At 54.4% G+C, this 21,824-nt stretch overlaps 1 protein-coding gene and 1 long non-coding RNA gene across 3 annotated transcripts in view; one reads left to right on the top strand and one right to left on the bottom strand.

The window, feature by feature from the left end:
* Positions 1–1,328: 1,328 nt before the first annotated feature.
* On the top strand, positions 1,329–5,349 carry LOC128774728 (uncharacterized). The gene is made up of 2 exons (XR_008419157.1): positions 1,329–3,717; positions 4,627–5,349. It is a non-coding gene; the product is annotated as an uncharacterized LOC128774728 (long non-coding RNA).
* An 840-nt stretch (positions 5,350–6,189) lies between these two features.
* RNF216 (ring finger protein 216) overlaps positions 6,190–21,824 on the bottom strand; it is a 144,450-nt gene continuing 128,815 nt past the window's right edge. For both annotated transcript variants that reach the window (XM_053894083.1, XM_053894084.1), the window contains exons 16-17: positions 9,746–9,815; positions 6,190–9,103 (exon numbers count right to left, since the gene is read on the bottom strand). In XM_053894083.1, coding sequence (XP_053750058.1) covers positions 8,784–9,103; positions 9,746–9,815 — 390 coding nt within the window. In that variant the 3' untranslated portion in view covers positions 6,190–8,783. The remainder of the gene's footprint in view (positions 9,104–9,745; positions 9,816–21,824) is intronic.

Below are 21,824 nucleotides of genomic sequence, written 5' to 3'. Positions count from 1 at the left end.
CCCCTTCTCCCGGGATCACTGACTTTGCTCCTGTTGTCCAGCATCTGAAGGGCACTGTCCAGGGAGAGGTAAGCCCCGTCCATCATCCTTGTTCCTCCATTATGGCCAGAAGTGGTGCTTCTGCACCCCAGCCCGCCCCCCTTTCCTAAAACAGCATCACGGAGAGATGACTCACGCACCATATAATTCGCCCACTTAAAGGGTACAACTCAGTGCTTTTGTACCTCACGGATACATGCAGCCGTCACCACGGTCAATTTTAGAACATCTCATCATCTCAGCAAGAAAGACTGTCGTCTTTCAGCTGGCATCCCCTACCCCTCCAGGGCCCCTTCAGCCCTAAGCAACCACTCATCTACTTTTTGAATCTTTGGGTTTGCTGACTCTGGTGGACATCTCACATAAATGGGATCGAACAATCCGTGGCCGCTTGTGTCTGGCTTCTTTCGCTGAGCACCATGTTTTCAGCCACGTTGTAACATGGGTCAGCCCTTCTTCCCTTTCTATGACCAAATATTGCGTTGTACGGATAGAGTCCTTTTTATCTCTTCATCAGATGATGGACCTTTGGGCTGTTTCCAGTTTTGGGCTACTATGGATAATGCTAAATTGTCACCGTATTAGCAAACGTTCTAGGGGAGCATCTTTGTACCCTGAAAACCCCCACTCGGTATCTGGGCCATCAGGACACCTGTAAAATTAGAGCCTGTTGTAGCTGGGAGGGCCATTCGGGTTACCCCTTTCCTTTTACAGATGGGGAAACTGAGGCTCCAGCTAGCAGGTGACTTACCCACCATGACACAGGTGGGAAACCACTTGGCCACATTTTCTGATTCCAAAAACAATTAAGCTGACATTTATGTGGCTTCCGTATGTCAGACTGTGTCCTCACATGCAATAGCTCACTTAACGTCCCACAAACCCCCTTCTGAGGTGGGTATTAAAAAAATTTTTTTTTCATGTTTGAGAGAGAGAGAGAGAGGCAGAGTGTGAGCAGGGGAGGAGTGGAGAGAGAAGGAGACAGAATCCGAAGCAGGCTCCAGGCTCTGAGCTGTCAGCACAGAGCCCGACGAGGGGCTCAAACTCACGAACATTGAGACCGTGACCTGAGCTGAAGTTGGACGCCTCACTGACTGAGCCATCCAGGTGCCTCACGAGGTGGGTATTTATAGCCTCGTTTCAGATTTATTCTCTCAACAATGATTCCCTGAGCAGCCTGGACCCAGAACCAGTGCGGGAGACGCACCGAATATTCTCCATGGCAGGAACCGTGGAGAATATTCCATGGTAGGGACCGAGTCTGAGATGGCCAGTGGCGCGTGAAAAGAGAGCCCACGGAGGACCGGGCCTCGGCTCAGAGCCGGGAAATGGCAGAGCTGGGCAGGAACGTTCTTTGGCAACATCCAGCCTCCAGGACGTCTAGGCTTCCTCTTTGGCCCGGTTCCCCATCAGAGGGGAGGGACGGGAGATGTGTGTGTGGGAGGCATCAGAGTCCCCAGAGGTCTGAGGCTGGGCCGGTTAGGACAGCCGTGTGGGCTGGGGAGCCATGTGGGTCATCCGCTCTGTGCCCCCGTCCAGGCCTGCCCAGGGCCCCAGCGGGGGCCCTCGAAACCCAACAGGGCCTGGGGCCAGGCTGGATCTGATCCTGGGGGTGGGTTCTGGGGTGCCTGGGACAGGGGGCCGCCACCAGCGGGTCGCAGAGACGTGTGCCACCCGCAGAGTGCCCTTCCTTTGAGCTCTGGGCACGTGTTCATCTTCTGGACGTGGTGGCCCTCAGGACTCGTGTGTTTCTCCATGTGAGCTGCTGGGAAGGTGAAGTTGCCTTTAAGGACCCGGCCGGGCCGCCTGGTGGAGACGTGTTTCGGGAGCCCCAGTTCCCGGCTGTGTTTATTTTAACACTGTAGCTTTGCCTCTGCTCCAGTTTGTTTTTTCTGCTTGTTTTATATCATGTGTTATCTTTTTGGTAAGTGGCCTCAATCTCGATAGAAATGAGAAGAGAGAGCGAGAGAGAGAACCAGACGTGGGACAGAGAAAGGAAAGAGAGACTACGAGCTGCCTAAAGGCGGCTGCGGCCATCGTCTCCCTGAGGTGACATCCTGGGCACAGGTGCACAGCCCCCCTCTCCCAGGCCGTGCACGCCACTTGTCCGGGACTTGGTTCAGGGCAAGCTGGGAACGGCGGTTTGTGGTCCCATCTCCGCTCCCTCACCGGGGTGGCTGGTTTTGACCCCTTGATGGGCCGGCAGGGTCCTCCGCCGGCCTCTCGGAGGTCAGTGCCCTGCTGGAGGGAGGCTCGGGCTACGAGGGGTGAGGCCGGCGGGGTCTGTGGTCTCAGCTGAAGCCCAGCGGGGAGCAGAGCTGCCTGGCTGAGCCCTCGACCCGCAGCGCTGTCAGAATCAGCACCTCGGGGGTGTTCCCAGCTGCCACGGTGGCCTGTGGTTTTCTGCGACGGTAGATGAGAGGCCGGAGAAGCAGGGGCCAGCTGGAACCAGCACCCAGAGGAACCGGAGGGCCAGAGAGAAGGCTCCGAGGAAGGTCTGAGAACGCCCGCGGGTGCACCAGCCATCCCCGGGCTGGCAGACACCAGCCCCGCGGTCTCCCCCTGCTTCCCTGGCCTCCGCTCTGCCTGTCGGGAAATCCCGGCACCCTTGGCGCCCTGGTCTGGCCTGCTGTCATCCCCAGCCCTTCAGGACTGGGTCTGCGGTCGGATGCGCCGTCTGGGCTGAGGACGTGGCCCCCCCCACTGTGCCCCGCGTGCCCCGGCCCCTGCTCCCTCAGCCGCCGTTCCGGCGCCTCCTCACTCCACAAGTCCCCACTGGCGTCAGGTCCCCCTGGACTCTCCTGAACCCCCCGGCACGTGCTCTCACCCGGAGCCCAGGAAGCAGCCTCCCCCACCACCCTCCTCCCCCGGGACTCCGCCAAGGCCCTGCGGTGATTCCCAACACTGAACGGTTGATCGAAAAGGCAGATTCCCCGGGAACCCCCAGAATCACGGGCCCCGCAGCCTGCATGTGGACAAGCCAGGAGGACAAGGAGCTAGGTTGTGGCTCCAGTCTCGGATCCGGCCACCATGATGCCTGCCCCATGCCTGGGCCACCCCCGCCGCGTCCCCCTGTCCCCACCTGCCTGGCCTTTGAGGTGCACGTTTCTTGTTGCCCAGTTGAACGGCAGGCCCAGGCCAGGTGGCCACCGCCCGGTGCACACGTGAGACTGCACGGGGCACGCGTGCCTGAGATTCCTGCGTGGGGCTTGGGGCAGCCTCACACGCACCACGGCCGAGGGCAGGTGGGGGGGGTGGGACCTGCGGAGGGGTGAGGGGCAGCGGGAAGGGGGCCGGACGACAGCGCTCTTCAGGATGAGAGCCTCCAAGCTCTTTTCCCACCTCACGCAATCATCTCAGCCTGACGAAGAGGTGCCGTCATCATCCCCCCCTCAGCGGCAGGCTTAAGTGACCTGCTCGGTTCACGGGGTGCCGCCCAGCACCTGCACAGCCTACTGGACGGCCTGGGGCCTGTGTACCATCCCCCACTTGGGGAAGAGGCAGGCCCAGGTGATCCTGGTGACAGCAGGTGCTGTGGAGGGCCAAGCCAAGCCAAGGTGGCGGTGAGTTCTGGGCTGTCTTCACCAAGATGTGCTGATGAAAGGAGAGGAAGCAAGAAGGGCAACCGCTTTCGACGAAATCCTGACCGAGAGAGAAGACACACAGATGGGGCTTCAGGTGAGCGCCACATCCCCCCAGGGGTCATGAGAAGACACAACAGCAGGCCGGACAGGCGCAGCTGTGCACCAGCTTGCAGCAACATGATCACAAGAAGTCCAAAGAGAAGGCTAACGAGCCTGCGGCAAAAGGTTCTAGAAGCAGCAGCTAAAAATCGTCTTTGGGAAGCTCATACCTGGCTCATGTTCGTGGTGGGTCGCCAACTTGTGGTTGACCGGTCCTGGGAGACATTATATACATCACAGGGCGAAACCACCCCAGAAGGAAATGCATCAAAATATCCCCAGTAGTCACCTTTGGGTCACAAAGCATGTTTGTCTTCGTCTTCACACTTTTCTGTGTTTTCAAGTTCTTTTCTATCTCGAAACGTCTGTAATTGGCAAATGTGTATACATCTCTATCACTTCGAGGACGGGAAAGAAAGTCTGGACCTCACAGTTACAAATGCTTCTAACCTAAATAAAAAGCAGTCCGCTTTGCAGAAAGAGGTGTGCATTCAAGGGGTGCCTCCCTGGGGTCAGATTCCGGGAGAGGGTTCAGGGACCCTGGTGACGAAGGTGTGTCAACGAAGGATGAGAACACCGTCTGGGACTGGTGGGTGGGGGCTGCTCGGTCAAGGAACCTGGAGAGCAATCTAGCAAAAGCCACGGCAATACATACACCATCTTACCTTTTCGTTCACGAGGCTACTACTGGAAAGAAGAGCCACTGAAACATCAAAGGGGGTGCTCAGTGAGGTGTTCGGTGGTGGCAGGAAGTTGGAAGTCCCAGAATTTTCCATCAGGGCGGTACAAAGACCCAGTTAGACCTGGAGGGCACTCCATGGTTAGAAAAGGAGAAAATCAAGTCCTGTGAAAGGTATGGAATCACTGAAAATTTTTTTTTTTTTTTTTTTTTTTTTTTTTACAGAGCCCAACGTAGACTTAACCCTGAGATCAAGAGCTGAGCTGAGATCGAGTCAGACACCCAACCAAGCCATCCAGGCAGCCCATTTAAAAAAAAAAAAAAAAAAAAATTAAGTAGGCTCCATGCCCAACGTGGGGCTCAGACTCACGGCCTTGAGATCAAGAGTCATGTGTTCTACTGACTGAGCCAGCCGGCTGTCCCTTGGGATCAATTTTGTTAACAACCAGGGCGGCAGAGCAAGCGGGTGTGGGAGTGGAATGTGCTGGCAGGAGTGTGGGGAGGAGCAAGAGGACCCTGGTGACGAGGGTGGAGGGTGGAAAAGGTGGCAGAAGACGGGAGCATGGCCATTACCCCTTTGCTTACTGGGGGTGTGGGACAGTTTGTGACTAGGGTGTGGCTGCCAAGTACGAACAATACTGAAAATGTACTGGAATGATGAATGATGACAGGGTGGCATGAACTTGTTTAGAAGCTGGGAATGCAGGTAACTTTTGTCTTGGGTTGATTTCAGTGTACTTTTTTCAGAGATGCAAAACAAAACAAAACAAAACAAAACAAAACAAAAAACAAAACCAAAAAAACAACCCCAAAAGTATCACTCAGTAAAGTTGCAAATGGCAGACAGGACAGACCAGATCATGATCTCGGCCGAAACCGAGTTGGACGCTGAAACGACTGAGTCACCCAGGCGCCCCTAGCCCATGTTTCATTAAAATAATTTTTTTTTGATGTTTATTTTGAGACAGAGTGCAAGCGGGGGAGGGACAGAGAGGAAGACACAGAATCCAAAGCAGGCTCCAGGCTTTGAGCCGTCAGCACAGAGTCCGACGCGGGGCTTGAACTCAACGACCACTAGATCATGACCTGAGCTGAAGTCAGATGCTTAACTGACTGGGCCAGCCAGGTGCCCCAGAGCTCGAATTTTATTAAATCGCTGAGCACGGTTTGAGCCCGTGTGTGCTGAGGTCTGCGGGCCTGGCACGTGGTGGGGGCAGAGGGGGTGCTAGGACAGGCACGTGGCTCCAGAGGACTTGTGGGGGAGGTGGCCCCTGTCAACCAGCTTCCCTGCCCCAATGCTCTGTCTCATAACGTCGCGTCCCAGTGCTGGAGGACGAGCTTCCTCCCACCTCACCCAACCTTCGCCTGGTCTCACTTGTGCAGGTGGCTCTCCAGGTCAATGGGTGGCTTGTCGCCCAGGCCTGGAAGAGGGGCTGAGCACATCTTCTGGAAGGGGATTCTGGCCAAGAAACCAACCAACCAACCAACCAACCCCTTTGTGCCCAACTGGGCCTCCGCAGCCACTCAAGCAAGGTTAGCATGAGACACCACCCACTGCCTTCTGGGGAGGGGTGGGGGACAGGAAGTGGTCCTTCCCCACGTGGGGCCGGGGCCTCGGGCTCGCTACTCTGGGTTCACACCCTGCGGATCTGCAGCGGCAGCTGGAGGTCAGCTCCCACGGGGCGGGGAGCCGTGTCACCCTAGACCCGGACACTCCCCAGGACCCTGCCACCCGCCCACGCAGCCCCTGTGATTTCACCACGCGAACGGACAAAACCAGAGGGGACATAATGCACAAACATTTATTTACAAAAAGTCAAAGTTACATATGGTACAAGCTTTTTACACACAGTAGTTTAAACAGAATTCTTTTTATGTGTTTTTACTACCGGAAGGTAAAGAAAAGAATTTAATAAACTAATCATTTCTGCTATTTTTATACAAAGTGACAGGTCATGCACATTTTTTTTTAAAGTTTTAAAATCTTTTGCTAAGTGCAAATACTAGATTCCTCTCTCCAGTTTAAGGCAAGTAGAACGGGACTGTCGCCGGGCAGTCTCTCGTCTGGGGGAGCAAACACTGTGGCCCAGAGAGGGGAAGGTGTCAGGCTGCCTCTGGGATTCCTGCCTGTCCCCGAGACCGGCTGATCTCTGGGGGTTTCCTGTCATCACACCTTGCAGCCACTTGCCGGCCCGTCAGAAGGGCCTGCTTTCCCCCAAACCATCACTAGTGCAGACTGCTTCTCAAGAAACCTGGGGTCCTCTGGGACACAGGCACCTAGAGGGACACTTCGCGGACAGGTGGGGACTCAGGCCAGTGTCAGAACTTGTGGCATTGACCTTCCCCCAAACAGCAATCGGGCTCCTGCAGACAGGGGGGCCACTCCACAGTCCAGCTCGAGGAGGAACGTTAGAAACCAGGCACCCTCAGTTCAGAACAGCAGGAATGGATCCCTAACAGCTGCATATGGTGACAAACAGCCAAGAATTCATCTCAAAGGAACGTCGTGCTTGGCCTTGGGAGGAACCAGTTATTCTGGTCTCTCCCCCTCTGTGCCAGCACCTCCCATGCCAGGTTCCGGTGGACTTGCTGGATGGTGGTGTCAGGGGCAGGCCACCCACCCGGAGCCCCCTTCCCTGGGCTAGAGGGCACAGGGGGGCTGGCTCATTCCCTCCTTGGATGAATTGGCTCCGGGGGCCTAGGACATTCTGGTGTGTCCTGGGGTCACCCTCCCCATTTGGTGGGATGCCTGCTAGAAGCTCACTGCTCTGAGACCCTCCCTTGGGGATGCACAGAGAACATGTTTTTAAGGTACTTCAATCCTGTCACCTGTCACCCTTGGCGCAGCTCTCCCAAGGCACGGTCGTTCAGGCTACCAGCAAGGCAGAGGCAGCCTGACAGGGGCTCCTGGCGGCGCAGACCTCTCCTCGTGTGCCCCGATGACGGTCTGCGAAGCCCTCGCCTGGAGGAAGCGCAGGAGGAAGAATGGGCAACTTAGCAGATTTCTCCCCAATTTAACCCTTGAAATACAGGAGACAGTGATGGCGGTGGATGACCCTGGGGCACGGCCTGCACGGAGATGGGGGACCGGCCATTAGGCTCACCCTGCTGTCTGAGGTCTGTGCACACACGCCGGGAACCCCAAAGCCATCAGACATATAGTGACGGCGACAGACACCAACACTGGGGAGCCAGGCAGGGCCGCCCCCCACAGAGGCCTGTCTCTGCATGCGGGCGGGGTGGGAAGTGGCGCCCAGCGGTGAACAGGCAGGGCCCCCACGCTGGACTCCGCTGGCCTCAGGCGGAGGCAGCTCCGAGGATGGGTGCCGGTGTAGCCTGGGTCGTCTGTCCCCCTGCTGAAACCCACTGCCGCCACCAGATCTCAGGGAGAAGGTGCTCACTGCCGGGCTGGTGGCGAAGGAGGCTTCCCGACAGCTAGGCTGCCCGGGAGGGCCACCAAACCCGTCAGGGTTGCTTCATAAAGATGTTCTGTCTGGCGAGCGTCAGGACCGTCCCGCCCTCACCGGCCGCCTGGTGTGGGTGACAGACTGGACTCTCCAGAGACTGAGCGAGAGAAACTCTAGTAGGCCACAGAAAACCCAGTAAGTTCAAAGCGAGTAAATGGCAAATATTTTAAACTACAAAACAGAACAGACAGCACGAGACAGCTCTCTGTGGTCTCAACTGAGTGGTCCAAGGTCAAAGACCCCTGAACAGTCACGGTGGTGGTGGCCTGGGGTTCTGGATTTGGGGGGACACGGCCCACAGCCTCCCCACCCTGAGCGGTGCTCCCAGGCCCGGGGACTCTGGTGGCTCTGCCCCCACTTGATGGGACCAAGTGGCTTGGAGCAGCAGGGCGTACCTCTCTCTGGGTGGGCTGTGGTATTGGGGTGGGGGGGTGACGGTGGGGAGGGAGAAGAGAGCCTGGCTTCCGGGACGTGGTTCAGGCGGCCCGGCTCTCTCCAAACCGTAGGAGTTGCTGCGTCAGTTTTACGACGCTTCAGGCTGCACTGTGGTCAGGAAGGCCTACGTGGTTAGGGGAGACACTTTGTAGTCGGCCGGGGGAGGGGTGGAGGCAGACACCACCCTGGCCCCAGCAGGGCCTGGACTAACCGCAGAGATGGGCTGCCCGGTGGGGAGGGTCCCTGCACTGGCCACTGGCACGGTGGGACACTCTGGGGAGGTTTCACTGCCCCCTTCTCTTTGGCCCCGTAAGTGCCAGGCAGGTCCTGTTACAGGTGCCTGGGGGCAGTGGCCCTTCCCAGGAAGGAGCAGGAAAAAACCCGGCCCATCTTTTCGAGAGCCCGGTCCATCATGCCTATTTGACAGGCACGGCCCCGGGAGTGCGGCGGGCTCCCCGGACGAGACAAGGCCGCGGGCGGTCAGAAGCGGCGCCGTGGCTGGGGGCCGAAGTGCATGGGCAGGTTGTGCTCCAGCGGCACGTGGACGGGCGCGAAGTCATAGTTGACGCGCACGTTGGGCAGGGGGGGCACGTAGGGCGCCGGGACGGGGCCCATGTTGAGGGGGAAGTTGTTGAACACGGGCCGGACAGGCGGCAGAGGGAAGGGTGGGTGCACGAAGGCGTAGGGTGGGATCTGTGGCTGGTGCAGGTTCTGCGGGACGGGCCTCGGCAGGGCTTCGATCCGCTGGACTTTCTCTGGAGGCTTCTCCAAGGGGGGCCCGATGCGTTTGAAGGTGTTCTCTGAACAGGAAATGGGATTTAGTAGAGGAGACAACGAAAACCCACGGTGCCTGTGTGCGGGGCGGGGCCGGGCCTGCTCATCTCAACCTCCATCCTGCCTGCCCCAAGCGGGAGGCCGAGGGCCTCGAGAACGGAGCGAGGCCAGGAACATCTGACCTTCAGCGTCATCCTTACCGTGGACACGGGAGGGTGGCCAGGCCACAGTAAGGCCGATTAACGTGTACATCCACCTCCCGCCCCTGCTGTCTGAGCGAGTGTTGATTCGGTGATCACTCTGGAAGGTGGAGGATCGACTGAGCTCAGACCAGGTGGAGCTTCTGTGAGCGCCTTTCCTTCGGAGCTAGGGCCCGGACGGCCACTCCCAGAAACTCCCTTTCTTTTCTTTGTGACCTCAGTGAGGCCAGGGTGGGCCTACCGTCTTTTTGGTCTGGCGTGGGTTCCTTCTGTCTGCTTCCTAAGCCCAAACCCACCCTTGGCACCCCCTGATCGAGGGCATGCGGGAACCCTCCTACGTTCCCGCAAGCAGCCGGGGGCCCGGGCAGAGCATGTCCGCGGCCACCCGAGGGCCAGCTGTGGAGGTCCCCCCGCCCCTGTGCACACGGACCGGACCTGGCGTGGGGCCCGTGCTGGGGGAGCGCTTGCCTCCGTTCTTTCTCTTCTGCTCTTCTTCAGCCTCCTTCTGGATCTCCTCAATTAGCTTCTCATCGTCTTCCTAGAAGAATAACAAGAGGGTGAGCTTGCTCCCAATCGGCTCCTTGCAGCAGCACAGAGACCCCGCTGGGATCCGGGGAAGGCCAGCTCACGGCCAGTCAGCACCACTCACTGCCACACCCCAAGGGTCTCCTTGCTCGGTCAGTGGGTGCCGCCGCCGCCACGGGGAAGCCCACCCGGAAGGCCTAGGGCGAGGCCGAGAGCTGCTTTTTTGTTCAGTCACCTGTAAGGCAAGCAGACGAAGGACTCTCCGCAGCTTGGGGCGGGCAGACTGATAACCCAAGGGCTGGGGAAGGGGGCGAGCGTGGGTGGGCCGGGCCCGAGGAGTTTCAGATCCGGTCTATGAACTCCGAGTGCAGCGGCCCTTCTGTACAGAGCCTGACAGTCTTGCCGATTCCCTGACTGCAGGTGGACGAATCCTCAGGCCGGCAGAGCCCTGAAGCTGGCGGGCTGCAGAGGCCGGACTGCTTGCCGCCAGTGGAACGGTGGCTGGGGGTGGGGCTCGCACGTGGGAGGAAGGGCACAGCAGTTTTTGAGCATGATGAACGGAGTGGCGTATCATCAAATGCACGGGTTTGAACGGAATGAACTTGGTTCCTAGGGTCTCCCGGCTGCTTCTCCACGAGTCAGGTACAGTCAAGTTGGGAAGAAGTGTAAGGAGGGCACTGGTGCCCACTCTGGGGGCAGGAAAGCAGAAGAAACCGCAGCACTCGGGAAGCGTTTCCTAGACCAGGCACCGAGCCTCCTCCGTGGCCAGGTGTATCCTGGGTTGGAGAGATCTCGGCGATCGCTTTGGATTTTTCATGCTGATCTGAGGCTCTGACCGACTAAACACTGCGTGTTTACTTAGCACATTCATGTCCCAGCCAGGACAGCACTCGGGGATTTCACCAGCTACGAACCCTCAAAGATTTGCGAGTCGGGAAGATCACTCCATCAGTATGTACCAGATACCTCCTAGTGTTAGACATCGTTCTTAGTGCTGAAACTTCTGATCAACAACGAGACTAAAAGTCACACTGCTGGAATGACTAAATCGCTACGTCATATATTCCCTTTAGTAGATAAAACATTTTAGGACAGTCACAGGAGTCCGTGTGCTCTGTGGGCAATCGTGAGAGGCCCTATTAAATTCACTCACACTCTCCCACCCTCCGATGCTGAACGGCGGACCGAACTCAACGGTCTCGAGATTCTTTCCAATTCTGACATTTGGGAATTTTTAACATACGACCGAATCTTTTTCAGCCTCACCCTGCCAGGTGTTCTGAGCAAAGCAAGAGGAAGAGGAGAGGTAACAAAGGTTAAGTTCCCATCACGCCCGTCGTCAGAAGCTGCCAGGTGCTCGTGCATATCAGAGAATCGTCCGACCCGGAGGAACCCTCACGGCATCATGTCCGGCTCCCCGGTAACACACCCACACACACACACAAATTCTCCATAAAAACCCCAAGACATGGTCATCTAGGCTCTTTGCGAACACTCCAAAGCAGGGAACTTAGTACGCTACAAAGTAACCACTGAGCTAACCCACACAGAGGGCTCCGACAGACAACAGAGTTCAGTGGGCACAGTTTGAAGGTTTCTGTGTGACTGTAAAAATAAATTCTACCAATTATCTACATTAGGAGCTGACACACCTTTTAATTTTGGTGCCAGTGCAAGGCCCATAAAAAAAAGATTTTTAATCTAAGAAAAAAGAAAAAAAAAAAAAGAAAAAACAGAGAGGAAGCGATCCAGAAAACACAAATGGAAGGGCAGCCACCGAGCGGCTGGGAGCAGGCTCTCGAACATCCGAGTCGCCACACCTCATCTGTAAAGTGGGCTGTTGTAAGGACTGAGTGAGCACCAAGTGTGTAAAGGACTTGGCACAAAGCTCTCACTACTAAAGGCAGACAGGTCACGAAAAATGGCAGAAATAAAGATTTTCAGAAGGATGAAAAGTGTCAAGGAAAGTCGTAGAGACTGGGAGATGCCCTCAACACTTCTCTCCGTGGTTCCTTTGTGGTGGCTTCTTCGTGGTACAAGTGACAGGCTTCCTGACTGTATTTACTACGACCACTGAGCAACTGTCAGTTGCACCTAGAACAGGGGTCAGATGGTTCAGATTTCAACTGCCTCCAACTGGCTGGGAGTCACAGGACACTGTGTTTAGAAACTAAGAACTAAAATGCATTTCAATGAATGTGTTTTTTTTTTAAACTTAAAAAAATGTTTATTTCTTTATTTTGAGAGAGAGCAAGCAGGGGGAGGAGCAGAGAGAGGGAGAGAGAAAATCTCAAGCTGGCTCCAATGCTGTCAGCCAGAGCCTAATGCAGGGCTTGATCCCATGAACAGAAATCAGGGGTCGGACACTTAACCGACTGAAGCACCTAGGCGCCCCTCAATAAATGTATTTTTAAAATTACAATTTTTTGGGGTGGGGGAGGGACCGGGGTGGCTCAGTTAAGTGTCTGACTTCAGCTCAGGTCATGATCTCGTGGTTCATGGGTTTGAGCCCCGCATCGGGTTCTGTGGTGACAGCTCAGAGCCTCGAGCCTGCTTCAGATCCTGTTTCCCTTTCTCTGTGCCCCTCCCCTGCTCACACTGTCTCTCTCTCCGTCTCTCTCTCAAAAAAAAGAAAAATTACAAAAAAATTAAAATTTCGTTTTTAGCCAAACATGTTAGATTCTAAGGGGGAGTTCCTTCCCAAGCAGTTTCCCTTAATCATTTAAAGCTCCTTTGGGGTGCCTGAGTGGCTCAGTCGGCTGAGCGTCGAACTTCAGCTCAGGTCATGATCTCACAGTCCGTGAGTTCGAGCCCCACGTCAGGCTCTGTGCTGACAGCTTGGAGCCTGGAGCCTCCTTCGGATTCTGTGTCTCCCTCTCTCTCTGCCCCTGACTCACTTGTGCTCTCTGTTTCAAAAATAAATAAGAACATTAAAAAAAAATAATAAAGCTCCTCAGATCAAGGGGCGCCTGCCTGGGTGGCTCAGTCGGTTGAGCGTCCGACTTCAGCTCAGGTCATGATCTCGTGGTTCGTGGGATCGAGCCCCACGTCGGGCTCTGTGCTGACAGCTCAGAGCCTGGAACCTGCTTCAGATTCTGTGTCTCCTTCTCTCTCTGTCCCTTCCCCGGTCATGCTCTCTCTCTCAAAAATAAACATAAAATATGCTCAAGAGTAAAGGCAGACATTATCATATACTCTTACAAAATGGCAAATCTTACTTTATATGTATTTTACCATAACTTAAAACATGAAGACTGGTCCCCTTGGGTTTGGGCCGAGTGACAGATGGGCTTCTAGGAGACCTTTCTGGAGGGAGTTCCCTTGGGACACACTGTAGGCACCCTGAGTGTCATCATTCACGGTGAACCAGGATACTCGCCACTCTGCAAATCTAGGACACGCCTAGGCTGCTGGAAGCGGGGAACAATAGGAGGAAAGAAGATGAGAAGGCCGGGTGCAGGGGCTGGGTCACAGAAGGAACTGACCTCCAGCACCCCCGGAAGGGGCTGAGTCACCCACAGGAAATCCAGGCGTGCCGGAGCGGCCACCACGGCCAATTTTATCTTCCAGCAGCACTGGCTTCCTAACGGACAGGCAGCGGGCATGACAGGAAGAACTCCAGTTCTGGGGCTCCACAGAGCTGGGCTGGGGGACCCCATCAGCCTCCACAACCTGACGTGGAGCCTATCTGCAGCAGGTTTACCGTGAGAAGCAAATGATCTCTTCTTACAAAGAGACTTTGTAAGCAAAGTGATAGCAAGAATGGAAGTTAACATTTACCGGGGGCCTCACTACGTGCCAGCTCCTACCGCGAGCACCACACAGACCCGGATCTGCGTAACAACTCCACCAGTCAGGTCCGATTAATGAATCCCCACGTTACAGATGAGGCAACCGAGACTCAGTGAGGTTCAAACCCAGGCCTTCCAGCTCCAAGGCTGGAGCTCTTAACCTCCTAAACCACGGGTTTCTGAACTGGAGCTTCTGGAGCAGTGTGACTGCAGGGCCCCTGGAACTCTGCCTGCCCTGCCCCAAGCACTGTCACAGGCGAGTACTTTCAGGCCCTGCTTTGTTCTAGAGAGAGTGCATCTTACCCTCCTTGAAATACAAGAAGGCTTCTTCTCTCTGGGATGGGCAGAACTCCGAAATCTCCTTTTTTCCCACTAAATACAAGAAAATAGGGCAAAACAAAACACCTCCATTCAAGCAGACGAACAGCCAATACAGCAGAGCATCACTTCCCTGGAAATTTTTAGGGAATTCGCATTCTTGGTTAGCTCACCCAAAAGTGCATGTACCATGCCTTAAAAATAGTTCATCTGAGGGGTGCCAGGACGCATGGCTCAGATGGTTAGGTGTCTGACTCTTGGTTTCGGCACAGGTCATGATCTCATGCTTTGGTTTGTGAGTTCGAGCTCCTCATCAGGATCTGTGCCGTGTGGAGCCTGTTTGGGATTCTCTCTGCCCCTCCCCTCCTCGTGCTCTCTCAAAATAAATAAATAAACTTAAAAAAGGCCCCGTTTGACAGTCTCTGACCGGCTTCCCCGGCACTTGGCCTTTGAGACAAAGCTAGCAGGTCCCTCTCATCCAGACAGGAGTTTGGGGGCCCAGAAACCTCACCTCTTGAGCCAGAAACCCAAGGTGCAGGCCAGGCTCTACCATGAGGCCCAGGAGGACTTACTGGCTCATGGTAGTCGGGTCTCCTGTCGCCTCTGACTGAGCTGTTGTTCTTAGCCCATTTCAAGAGTAGGAACACACACTTCCAAATTTCCCTGACATGCTTTTCTTGTGAGGCTACTCAGTTTCTTGCACATCACAGAGTCCCATGGAATTTTCTCTTTCTGCCACACAAAAAAACAGTGTTTCTGATTCTTAGACACATTAAAGCAATTATGGGGGAAAAAAAGTTTAATAAAACACAAATAAAAAAGTCACCAGTAATTTCTCTCCAGAGAACTCCTGGGAACATTTTGGCCTGCTTCCCACTGGTTGTTTTTGTATCCACATCTCACTCGGAAAGGCCCCGAGGTTCTCTTCTGGAAAGTCGTGCTCTGCACATTCGGGTCCCACCTCCCTGTGCGCACCTGCTCTAGTCACACACCGCTCCCGATGTGTCTCTCCCTGCCACCCCAGTCTGCCAGAGACTCTACCCCTCTGAGGATGCAGTCACGTGCCGAAGGTCGCAGGGTCACGAGACGTGAAATCGGGACCAGGCAGAGACCGGCTGCTCCTTCTGGGCTGACAGCCTCCAGGGGTGCCGGGGCAGTTCTGGGCTCTGCAGGTGGCCACAGGCCGCAGACCTCAGGAGCGGGCGGTCGGGGCCCCTTCATCGGCCCCTGAGACCTGAGCTCCTCTCCGCACCCCGCCCGCGCGGGCCTGTCAGGAACTGCGGGAGGAACAGATGGCTCTGTCACAGTCACCGCATCGGACACCCCGACAGGCTTTAGTGAACGGCCACCAAGGGTGACACGTCCCCCAGGACTCCTCCATCTGGTCTCTGGCACGGGCTTTAAGACGGATCCAGCAGGCCTGAATTCCATTCTCTGTATGCTTTCTGGCTCCTCCTAATCGGGGTGAAAATTTTTACACAGATCCACGGAATGTGCATACGAGCGAGGCTAGGCTGAAACAGGAGGGAGTGGACACCAGTCCACGGTCAAGATGTCCCAGGACGGGCGGGTCTCAAAAGGCCGAATATAACGAAACACCGGGCTCGGTGGAAGAGAACCACCCAAAAAATCCCTCTGGCTGCCCACGGCCACTCTGGGAGGGGAGCCCACGAAGCACGACCAGACACGCTGAGGACTGCGAAGGGAACAGGCACAGCGCCCACAGTGGTCCGGCACACCCCGAATGCAGTGCCGAGGCTCAAGGAACAAAGCGGAATGAGGCACGGAGTCTCACCGCCCGGCAGATCTGGAAGAATACTTTAAAGGGAGAAACGAGTGGGCTGCATCTTAACAGGAAGGTTTTACTTCCTTTCCCCGAATTCCTTTGAGCTCAGCAGGACACAAAGTGCCGGCCTGACTTGCAGGCCTCGGACACGCCTGTTTCACATGGAGGCAGCGGGGAGCACGGCGAGGGCACGAGGCCGACGGCAGGGGCCCGGTTTCTCCAAACACACACTCGGCCCGGCAGTCGCCGACAGGAAGTGAGGCAGAATTCACCAGAGAGGTTTTAATTAAGAAAGAAAAAGGCGCCCAAACCCCGACTCCTTAAACTGCACCTCAACAACGAAGCTCCACAGCTCTCCCTGAGCAGCAGAGTCTGGACAGACAGGAGGCAACAGAAAAAGAGGCTGTTTCTGTCAATCAGAGACTGCCGAGATCGCCAGCACAGGCTGGAGGTCCCTAAAATAGACGTGTGAGCGCTTGGCCCCAGGCTGCTCTTGCCGAAGCTCTGAAAAGTCCCTCTGGGCCGGTTTTGTTCAGCATTTCTGATCACCATGGCCGGCCGCCCGCTTGCCTGCTGTCCAGCCTCCTGTGACCACGGAGGGAGGGTGGGTGACTTTTCTTCTTCATTTAACTTTTCCTCCCCTTAAAAAGGTGACTGGGAATCGCAAGTCAACTGCTGCTTCCCTCCTGCGACTCTGGGGGTGGGGTTGGGGCTGGGATCCAGGTCATGTGTGGCCACAGCTGTTGTTAATAAACTTGCAATGATTTCATAAAAGCCTTCCAAAGGGCCGAGGATTCAGTTTCAAATTGTTCCCAGATCGGCTGCAGATCGCCGAGCAACACCAGTCCCTAACCCCCCGCCCCAGCTGTCCCCCTGCAACAGGAAATTGGGGGGGGGAGGGGGAGGCCCAGCCCGGAGCGGCACATGCTGTGCAGCTGGGGTCTGGAATGGCGGGGCGGGGGGCCGGACAACGTGCTGGGGAGCAGAGACGGCCAGGCTCTCGGCGGGCTCAGGCCGCTATCTTGGGTCAGAGAGGCCCAGCGCCCAAACACCTTTCTATCCAGAGCTCCCCACGGGGGCCCGGAGGCGGCATGGAATGTGACGTTTTGACTCTTGTCAGGGTCAAGTGCTCAGCCTGGGCCTGCTGGCATTCGCTGAAGACAACACATATCAGCTGTTTACTGGACTAAGTCATGCTGCTACCCTCCTTGGCAAAGTCTTCCCGTGATACCTACACTCGATCAGGGACACTTTCAAGGTTTGGGGATGCCTGGCCCCCCCTTCTACCATTGGCAACTCGCTCATGGGAAGGGGTCCAGTGATGGTCCTACACCTCTGTGGAGTCCCACCTGGTTCACTGGGCTCAGGGACCCCCACGGGCACCTTCTGATGGACCTCTCGCTCCAGGGTGAGGAGACTTCTGGAGTAAAAGGAGCTGACATCTGGTACAAGACCTGGGCTTGCACCCTGCTGTTACCAAGTGACCCGAATCTCATTCTCCTCACCTGCAGACCAGGTGAGGGGTGGGTCCCGTCCCCATGTTGTAACAGAACGGACAGTGTTTAAAAGGTGACTAGGAATAAAATGCTGAGGCTAGCTGTGGAAGCTGGGCTGAGGGGCAACAAGGGAGCTCACATTTCCATGTCTTTCTCTCTCGTACAAGGCACGCTGAAAAAGTTAAGGAAACAATGGGGCGCCTGGGTGGTTCGGTTGGTTGGGCGTCCGACTTCAGCTCAAGTCATGATCTTGCGGCTTGTGGGTTCGAGCCCCGTGTCGGATTCTGTGCTGGCAGCTCAGAGCCTGGAGCCCGCTCTCTCTCTGCCCCTCACCCGCTCACACTCTGTCCCTCTCTCAAAAATAAATAAACGTTAAAAAAAGTTTAAATTAAAAAAAAGTTAAGGAAACACGGGTGCCTGGCTGGCTCAGTCGGTAGAGCGTGTGGCTCCTGATCTCAGGGTGGTGAGTTCAAGCCCCACACTGGACGTGGAGCCTACTTAAAAAAAAAAAAAAAAAAAAAAAAAGGTTGTGCAGTATCCTCCATACACCAGACCCGGCAGGGACTGGGCACTGGTCTAGTCGGGGTGGAGCTGGAACCACACACGGGAGAAGTCAGGTGGGTGGCTTTAAGACGCCAAGAGAAAAAACAATCCGGGCTGGAGCCTGCGAGATACCGTTCACTGACCGTCATCTTTGTAAAAATGGGAGGACACATCCGCCTTAGAGAATTAAATACATTAACACAGGTCGACATCAGGCTCAATTCGACGCAGGCTTGGGAAAAATAAACACGTCTCCTGACCAAACGGCTGGGTGGGAATGGTATCAAATTGTAAACTGGCTGTAAAAGCCCCAGAGTTTTATTTGAATTGAACAATCTTTACTTTCGCATTAAAAAAATCAAGGAGGTTGTGAAAAACAATTGTGCGCAGTTTCTGATAACCAAAATCCAAGATAAACACTGACTTTGTTTTGCGTTTATAGAGAAGAAGAGGGCTGTGAAGAATTTTGCCCCACTTCTGAATCCACACTGCCAGGTGACTGCCCTGCTGAACGCGGCTTCTGAGGAGACACCTTCTGAACTACTACCGCTCACTCAGCTGCACACGGACAGGGAACGGTCAGCGTGTTTGGATGCAGTCAAGCCCCAGGGACCCTCCCTGCTGCAAAATAACGGCTGCTCACTTATGTGTGGCCATGTGGCTTTGCACCCTGCCCCCCAGTTAGAAAACTGTAGTTTGCTTCTCTTTCCTTCCTGAAAAGACATCTTGTTTTTCAAGACTCGCGGTTCAGTGTTGCTGGCTTCTTGTCGATAACGAGCAGAGGAGGAAAGTTACATTCCCCGTTTCAGGTCTCATATGGAGTTCATTCGGGTTCCCAAGCAATCTCTGGTCATTAAGGGAGAAAACCACCAAGGGACATAGACACTCTTCCCGGCCTCACTGGTTAATTAAGCTGGAGAAAAGGCTTGGATGACAGGGCACGCTTTGTTTCCCTGGGCTTCTCAATGGCTTTGTGTTCTCAGAAGCCCCAACAGATGCTGGCTTGGAATCCAATCAGTCTCCTGGTGAGAATCAAGGAAACGGGGCTGATCCCAGATTTGATGGGAACGGGGCACATGGAACCAAATCTCTGGCTGTAGCTGCCCGAGGAGATCGGAGGAGTTTGTATTTGCCTGACCTTCCTTTTGAACTTTATTCTGAGCAAATACAGAACCTTTCTCAGGGCGGAAGATGACAGTTCAACAAGAAACAAGGGGGCAGTCGCACGCCGTGGCACCCAAACAAGGTAACAGAACACAAGAAACCTTTAACCAATTCCAGGCGTAGGACCAAAAAAGAGGTGGGAGAAGGAACAAGCACAAGCGTGAGGAGAAAGGGAAAACTGTGCAGGCCGAGGACAGGTCAGCCAGCCGAACACCCTCTCGTGTGTGACTCTACTTGGCGCTGTTTCCGGAGAGACGACGCAGAGCAGGGAGCACTTAGTGGGAGTTGTAGCTGAAGAGAAAGAATCCCATTTCCTGGGGCGCCTAGTTGGCTCAGTCGGTTTAAGCATCTGACTCTTGGTTTTGGCTCAGGTCATGATCTCACGGTTCGTGGGACTGAGCCCCGTGTCAGGTCTGTGCTGAGAGCACGGAGCCTGCTTGGGATTCTCTCTCTCCTGCTTTTTCTGCCCCTCCCCCACTCTCTCTTTCTCTTAAAATAAATAAGTAAACCTAAAAGCAAAAATCCTGTTTCCTCACACAGTTCCCCCAGTTTGCTAAGCTGCATGGCACTGAGGAAGCAGGTCGGCAGAAATGCCAGGTCCCGGGAAGGTTCGTCCCCAGAGGCCCTGCGGATCACCTTAGTGAGCCCGTGTCACTGAGGGCCGCACCTCCCTCCACCCCATCAAACCGACACCAGAAGGGTGACCTATTTACAAAGTCTGCCCTTCCTTTGGTGACGGGGGCGTGGGAGTGGGTGGCGGGGAGGAAGGCTTGTTAAGAGTCTCAGTCACAGAGCTGTGGAGTGAGAGCGATTTCTGGGTCCCTCAGCCCAATTTTCTGCCCAGTGAGGTTGTTCCTGACACGCACACACCTGGTTTCCATATACGACTCCCTGCTTTTCAAAACTGGTCGCTCCGAGGATTATGGTTAGGCCAGGAGAATGCTCTGTTGTGGCTGTCACACAGGGGCCGGCCTGTTACCAACACCTCCTCTTGTCAGGCATATTGGAGATGTTCTGCAGCAGGGGTCAAGGCTGCTGGCTGACAAGGCGTTTCCTTTGGCTTATAAAGTGCTAGCTTAAACTGTGTTTTAAAGATACTTGGATTAAGGGCTAATCTCTACCAATCAGGAGAGATCATATTAAAGTACAGATTTCTACCTTCTCTGGAGAATGTGAAGCCATGGCTAAGTAACTGGGAGTTAAAATCTCACTTGGCAACAATCTGTGGGGGCCGAGGGGCAGCCTTAGATGGACGCTTATACCCTCTCCTGTTTGCCACAGTCCCCACCACACCCTACGGCCCCAGACCTGGCCCCACTTGACATTCACCAATCATTTATGTTACTATTGCCCCTGCGGTAACCTGGGTCCGTGATCCCAGCTACATGCTGTTGGGTGTCCTATGTGTAGATCTTTCCATGTTTTTCTTCCACCATGTTTTAAAATATAGCTATATAGCATCTTATTAATGCAGTATATATTACCTGGATATTTAAGTTAAAAAAAAAATGTATACATATAGCATCGCTTAAAAAAATTTTTTTTAAGTAAACTCTACCCCCAATGCGGGGCTCGAACTGAGATCAAGAGTCACATGCTCTACTGACTGAGCCAGCCAGGCGCCCCAGCATCACTTTTTATAGCTGTGTACTCTCCTAATACCAGCATCCCACTCTCGGGCTGTTCGCTGCTGTACTTAACATGTGATGAAAAAATAAAATTCTATCTTGTCTAATCCAATGCTGTTTTTGGACTTCCGTGAGTCACAGCCAAATTGATCCTTATTAACAGAGGGATGTTTATTGATTTCTTATTGAGTCGTATTACTCATTACATATATATATTTTTAAGGTTTATTCATTTTTCAGAGACAGAGAGACAGAGGGTGAGTGGGGGAGGGGCAGAGAGAGAGAGGAAAACGCAGAATCCAAAGCAAGTTCCAGGCTTTGAGCTGTCAGCACAGAGCCCGACTCGGGCCTGAATTCACGGACGGTGAGATCATGACCTGAGCTGAAGTCGGACGCTTAACCGACTGAGCCACCCAGGTGCCCGTGTCATTACATTTTACTATTCATCTGTATCATATGTGTGTTACGACGATTTCCCCCAGTTTTCCATTTAACTTTATCTTTGTTTACGATGTCTTTTGCCAAAGAGGATTTAAGTAATTTTAGTCTGGCCTCGATATACCACTAAGAAGGATCTTCGCACTTTAGGGGATGATAGAAGTCATTTTCTCTCGTTTTCTTGAAGTATTTCCAAATAGCCCAGTGCCCCAAAAGAGCTGCTGAAGGTTTCTCTTGCCACATGGTAGCCAGTGTGATCTTGAACGCTTACATTAGGCCAAGTCACCCCCCCATGTAAGCCCTGCAGCAGCTCCCACTGTAGCTGGTGAGACACACGGCCTGGCTGTGCCTGCCTCCCTCACTTTCCTCCTCTCAGCCGCCACCTGCAAGATACACAGCCTTCTTTCTGGTCCCCAAATAGGCTGAATTCATTTGATTTCCTCCTCCTCCTCAGGCAGGCCTCTCTGCAAATGCTGCCTCCGGGGGAGCCTGCACAGGTCACTCCACCTAAAGGCGGCCTAGCCTCCCTCTCCTGCGCTAGCCTTCTCTGTGGCATCACTCGTCAGTCCTGCCTAACACCAACTACACGAAGGACTCATCTCAGACTGTAAACTCCATGATGACGGGGCTTTTCTGTTCAGACTAGTCCTGGCAACACGGAGTAGTTAAGAAAAAAAGAACGGGTGCATCTATCATTTCTCCAAGTGATCTGAAAGGATATTTTCAGGGTTGTCTGGCTGGCTCACTTGGTACAGCATGATACTCTTGATCTTGGGGTTGTGAGTTCAAGCCCTACGTTGGGGGTAGAGATTATTTATTTCTTAATGTTTGTTTATTTTTGAGAGAGACAGGAAGAAA

This window comes from Panthera pardus, unplaced genomic scaffold (assembly GCF_024362965.1).
Source record: "Panthera pardus isolate Hobbes unplaced genomic scaffold, ASM2436296v1 HiC_scaffold_4, whole genome shotgun sequence".
In the NCBI taxonomy this organism is placed as follows: Eukaryota; Metazoa; Chordata; class Mammalia; order Carnivora; family Felidae; genus Panthera; species Panthera pardus.
The sequence above is the reverse complement of the archived record's forward strand: the minus strand, read 5'-3'. Positions and strand labels throughout refer to the sequence as shown.